The 6,000-nt window shown below is 54.6% G+C and overlaps 1 protein-coding gene across 1 annotated transcript in view; it reads right to left on the minus strand.

Moving 5' to 3' along the window:
• The window catches only part of SULT2B1 (sulfotransferase family 2B member 1), a 32,118-nt gene extending 26,860 nt beyond the window's left edge, over nucleotides 1-5,258 (minus strand). Inside the window, exon 1 of the mRNA XM_059904549.1 lies at nucleotides 4,991-5,258. Coding sequence (XP_059760532.1) covers nucleotides 4,991-5,061 — 71 coding nt within the window. The 5' untranslated portion in view covers nucleotides 5,062-5,258. The remainder of the gene's footprint in view (nucleotides 1-4,990) is intronic.
• Between the last annotated feature and the right edge of the window lie 742 nt (nucleotides 5,259-6,000).

Below are 6,000 nucleotides of genomic sequence, written 5' to 3' on the forward strand. Positions count from 1 at the left end.
TCTCCGGAGCAAATCCCAGATGTACGAGTCCTCTCTGGGCCTCAGCTTTCCCATCTGTAAAATGGGAATCCTAACATCATCACCCTCACAGGACTGTTGTGAAAACGGAAGGGGTTCAGCCACACAAAGCTCCGAGCACAAGCCTGGTGCATGGCCAACGCTCAGGAAAGTCGTAATTATTACCATCTTTCACCCCGTCCCCACCCTTCCTGGCACCTGGGTTCTTGGCTCAGGAGTGGTCACGGGAATTAGAGAAGGAGGAAGGAAAACTGTGTGATCCCTGACTCAGCAGAGAACAGCAAGTCTGACATTTCCTGGGGCATCACCCACTGCACCCATTTCACTGATGTACATCTATCTGCCGGACCCTGTCTGCCCGGTGGGTCCCAGCTGGCGGGTGACATGGGTGGGATTTGAACACAGGGTTGACTTCCTGCGGGTTGCTTGACTCGTGATGCGGGCATTCTTGTCTGTAGTGGCAGAGACCTCGGGGTCCCTGGTCTAGGTCCCCTTGCGAGTAGCTGGCCACGCCACTCTTGGGGTCTCTGATTCAGGCCTCCCAGCGAGACCAAGGTCTCCCTTCTTGCCTCAGCATTCGATGCCACTGATGGTCCACTGGGTCCTGCTCTGCATCCCCCAGAGCCTGCTTTCGGCAAACTGGGCTGCTCTGGTTCTTTCCAAGTGTGTCCTGGATATTCCCACTTCCTGATCCCTATGCAGGGCCGCAGGCCTAAGTGGGATGCGGGCACACATCCTACCGCCCCCTCCCTGGCCTCTAGAGAGCAAGGTAACCGAAACACATCCTTCCCTTCACTCTCCAAGCCTGGGTCCCTTGCAGGGCGTGGTGGGGAGAAGGGAAGGTGGGGCTGTGAGCATCTTTTTCTAATCCTCACCAGGGCGCCTGATTTATTAGTGGAGGTCCAGAACCCCACCTCCGCTCTGCCTGACCAAATTCCACCCAGACAAGAGGTCCAAGGTCTAATTATTTGTTTATTGCCTTTTTATTAGCGGCCCCCTTCCCCTTGGGAAAAGCAGCTCTGAGACTGGCAGGACTATAGCCATAAAATCATCCAAGTAGCTTGGCCTCCCCAAGGAAGGAGGAGCCAGGGCTGTAAAACCAGGGTTGGTGACTTCAGCCATAAAAACGGTGAGATCTGAAAAGAACTTGTTTGGGGTTCTCCAAGATCAGAGGTAGGGGAGGAGCAGCAACCACAGGTCCAAATGCTGGCTAGGCTTCTCCTGGCCTTGACCTTCACCCTCTCCAGAAAGGGCTGGTCAAGGTGCAGCCCGGTGCCCGGGGTATTCCAGGAAATGCGGCAGAGCACAATATACCTACTAAGCCTCCTGTCTGGGCGGGGTTACCTCCTGCTCCCTCATCTTGCTTATCCCCAAATTCCTTCCACATCTGCCCACCCCTTCCAGGGTGTGATAGAGTCAGGCTGTCCTGGTTCACATCCTGACTACAGCTCACTTGACAGCTGTGTGACTTTGGACAAGTCACTCAACCTCTCCGGGCCTCAGTGGCTTTCGGCATAAATAGAATGACAATAGTTAATCTTTCTCGTGGCTTAATCTCGAACAGTTGTTGTGAGGATTAAATGAGGTAATAGGTGGAAGGCACTAAGCAAGGTGAGCATGAAAAAGATTCTCTAGGGATTAACATCTTCTGGGCTTGTCTCTGTGCCACCTCTGCCTCCTGAAACTTAGTATAACTGCCTGGGTCCTGCTTACCTCCTGCTTCTAACTTTTTCCTCCTAAAATTTTGGTTTCGCCCTTAAGATCCCTTTTGAGTCCTTTGGATATATACAAGTCTCCATGGAACACATTTAACATTTCGAAGCCATAATTTGTAACAAATTATGAACTAATGAACTAGAACGTTCCAAGCAATATGTCTCTCGGGCGCCTCTGGGCTCCTCCTTGTCCCATTGGCCTCTCCCCCTCCCCACCATCCGAATTAAATCCCTGTCAGTCACTTGTTTTTTTTAAAAGACAGTTTTGTTTTTTGTTTTTAAGATTTTTTTTTTTGATGTGGACCATTTTAAAAGTCTTTATTGAACTTGTTACAATATTGCTTTTTTTTTTTTGGTTTTTTGGTCCTGAGGCACGTGGGATCTTAGCTCACCTGCACCCCCTGCATTGGAAGGCGAAGTCTTTAACCACTGGACCGCCAGGGAGGTCTCTATGCTTGTATTTTGAAAATGATATCTTGCTTAGCTTTTCTTGTTTCGGGGGAGGTGGGGAGCTTAAAAATGGAATCTGGCTGCAGTTAGTGTCCCGGGAATCGCTTCTTGCCCTTGACGTCAGGACTCATTCATGTCACGTCCAGCACCCGCTGTCCTTTTCCTCTACTGTCTCCTCCCCTGTGTGCCCTGCGCCTCCTCACTTGTCCTCCAGCCCTGACTCATCCTGCAAGTGCCAGCTCAAAGCTTGCCTAATCTCGCCTCCATTCATTCCTTGACATCATTCTCAGAGCCTTCACAGGGTCCCCGAGCCGAGGACTGCAGAGGTGGTCCCGACTCTGTCCCTGTCTGTGAACGGTTCCGCCTTTTGGTACCACGGCACAGGTTTGAAGCCAGAAGTGTGATCAGGGACCTACCTGTGGTGGCCAAGAATCTTAAATTGTGTGAGAAGGAGTTCGCCAGGTGAAGGAGAGAGATCATTCCAGGCGCAAAGGCTTCAAGGTGTGAGATCCGGGCTGGAGGGGATGCGGAAGCAGCCAGGTGGGGCCCATGGAGCAAGGAAGGTGGGGAGGGGGCTTGGGGGGCAGAGAGACGCTCCCACAGAGGGAGCTGGGCCAGCAGCAGGGCCCTAGCCCCACTCCCCCATTTTAAACCAGAGCAGCTCTGTTTTGATCTCTGTTACGTATTTCTGTTTGGATGTAAGATTTCTCCTGGACAAAGGAATCTGTGTCTTAAAAAAGGTTTTGGAAACCATCGCTGTGGGTGCTGGGGAACCATGGAAGGGCCTTGAGCAGGGGGGTGGCCAGGGATAGATTTAAAGATTTAGAAAAGACTTCTCTGAGAATCCCTGCAGAGGAAACCATGTATGCAAAGGCACTGGGGCAGGGAATAGTGAGGTATAACCAGGGAATTTGAAGTGCTGGGGTAGATGGAATGCAGGTGAGGGAGGGGATTGACCTGGAGAAGCCAGGGTGCCAGGGCCTGGAGGGCCTCTGGACTGGGAGGAGGGGAGGGGCAGCTCTGGGAAAGACTGGAGGCGTGGAGGCCAGGGCGAGGCTCCAAGGGCAAAGATGAAGTCTGAGCTGAGACCATGAGAATGGAGAGAGTCAGGGGTCAGGAGAGTGGGGTTGGGGAGTGACAGGCCATGGGAGGGAGAGGAAGGAAGGGACAAAGACAATTGGCGGTGGGCAGGGGGGGGGTCTGACCTGGTGACCGATGGGGCCATCCCTGAGATGGCATCCTGGGAGGAGGAATAATTCTGGGGAGCCGCTGAGTTCCCACACAACGCTGGGGACATTATGTGTCTGAGGGGCCTGCAGCAGGGAGTCCAAAAGGGATGTTAAGGGCCCACATGAGAGGCATCCTTCTGGGTCCAGGGGATTCCAGAAGCTCATGGAAAAGAAGATTTTAAGCCACCTCCCAGGGGGCTGCAGAATTTCGGTCCAGAAGTGTCTTATAGGTGAGGGTTATTTACTCCCATTTTTCAGATGAGGAAACTGAGGCTGGGAGAGGACAAATGACTGAATCAAGGTCACGCACTGAGCAAGGGCTGGGGATTTTATGGCCAACTGGCTGTGTAGGAGCAAAGAAGAGGGAGGCTCCCAGGGCCTGGTGGGAAGAAAAGGCTTCCTAGATGTGGGAACCCAGGAAGAGAACCAGTTTATTTCAGGAGGGAGAAATGGCAGAACCCAGAGGCCCAGAGAAAAGAATGCTGAAGAGAGAACGCTGGGAGTTTCTTCAAACAGAGCTGGGACCAGCCTGGTAGCCACTCTCATCCTGAAAGGCCCAGAGACCCAGGAGGCTTGTCTATGTCACACAGCACTCAGAATTCAACTGCTCATCTCTGGAGTCTGGGGCATGAGGGTGAGGGAGGGGAGTGGCGAGCCTGAAACAGTACAGTCAGGGGTGGCTGGAGGAGCTCAGGAGGCCAGGAGAGACTTGCCTGGCAGAATGCAAGATATGGAGGGTTGGGATCATCTAAACAGCTCACTGTGTGATCTTGGGCAGGCTGCCTGCCCTCTCTGAGCCTCCACTTTCTCCTCTGAGAAATGGAGCCGTGGGGAGGGGTATCACTGAGGCTGTTGAAGAGAGGGGAAAACACGGGCTTTGGGGTCAGGTGGACAGGGTTCAGATTTGCTCTGGCTGTGTAATCATGGTCCCATCACTTTCCCTCTCAGCCTCAGTTTCCCCATCTGGAAAGTGGGTACTATAAAAGCGTCTGACTCATTTCTAGGAACAAAGGAGTCACACTTCTGAGGTGGGGAAAGCTCTGTCTTGGGGACCCATCCTTTGGGTCCCCAAGTCCTCCAGGGCCACAGACTCTGACTCTGAGACTCAGCTGTATCCCAAATCCAGTCCACCTCTGCTCTCCCATCCTCCCCCCACCAAACAGAACAGAAGCCCCTTGAGGGCAAGCACCTCCATTTGAAGGGCTTTTGGTCGTGTCTGGGAGGAAAGTGGGTACAAAAGGCCCTCCTGTTTCCCAGACAACTACCATGCACCAAGCCCCTGCTCTCATCCAGTCCTACATCAGGCAGACAAACTGCTTCTGGACCCGTTTGACAGAGAGACTAAGGCCCTGAGACGGACAAGACACCCCAAGCATCCCAACTGGTGACTCAGCACAGCCCGGGTCCTCGAATCCCTTCGCAGGGAGGATCTGCGCTCCAGGGTGGACGAGCCAGCCCAGCCCAGGCAGTTCTGAGGCTCCAGGAGGCCGGGGGCCACCTTTGCAGGGGCCCCCGGCTCTTCTCCCAGGCCACCTCCTCCAGGGGCGCTGCCGGCACGTGCCCAGGTCTGGGCCTCACCTGATCTCCGAGATGTTTTTCTCATAGGGGTCCCACGCAGACTGGTTCCCGGGCTCGGCAGGCTCATCCATGGCAGGAGGGCGAGGGTGGGGAGAGGAGGACGCGCTGGGAGCAGATAGCACGGGGAGCAGGTGTGTGCGGCGGTGGCGTCTGCCACGCAGCGAGCCCGCCAGGTGCCTACCTCCACGCCCAAGGGGAGGCGCGGCATCCAGCCGGTTCTCCCAGCTGCTACCCACGCCTCCGACAGTGGGGAGAGGCCAGGAGGGAGCCACCCTTCTCTGAGGGTGTAGAGGAGGGTGATGGGCGCCTCCTGGGCATCTTGCCAGTGGCTGGGGACAGAGTCCAGGGGGTCAGAGACAATCCCACACCGGAACCTTCCGTGCTGGTGGCTGTGGGCATGTCTGTGCCCATCTGGAGTCTCAGTTTGCTCATCTGGTCAAGGAGCTAGTCCCATCTCAGAGAGTTCATTCATTCATTCATTCATGCCTTTATCCATTCAAGAAATATTGATTGAGCGCCTCCTGTCTGCCAGGCGTTGTTCTAAGGGTTGCAACACTGCTGGGAACCAGACCGACAGAAACTGCCCTCGCGGGCTGACACTTGTAAGGGGCACACGTCGAAACAGATTGAGAGACGGGGACAGACGCAGCCAGGGTCACAGGGGCACAAACAGGAGAGAGGGGGCCACCGAGAGAGGGTCAGAGACAGCAAGAGACACAGAGAGAACGAGGTAGAGACAGAGAAACATGCAGAGTGTCAGAGACGGGGAGGTGCTGAGGGAAAGCAAGAAACACTGAGGGTCAGAGATAGTGAGAGACATTGAGAGACACAAAGAGATACAGAGATGCAACAGATAAGGGCCAGAGCTGGTTGGTGTGGGAGCTTGAAGCTCACAGTGCCTGGTCTGAGCCCCAGCTCCAGCACCTCCCAGCTGTGCGGCCTGAAACCAATCCCATCAGCCCCCGGGCCTCAGTTCCTCCGTAAATGGTACCCACGTCATCGGGCTGTTG

This window comes from Balaenoptera ricei, chromosome 19 (assembly GCF_028023285.1).
Source record: "Balaenoptera ricei isolate mBalRic1 chromosome 19, mBalRic1.hap2, whole genome shotgun sequence".
NCBI classification, from domain to species: Eukaryota; Metazoa; Chordata; class Mammalia; order Artiodactyla; family Balaenopteridae; genus Balaenoptera; species Balaenoptera ricei.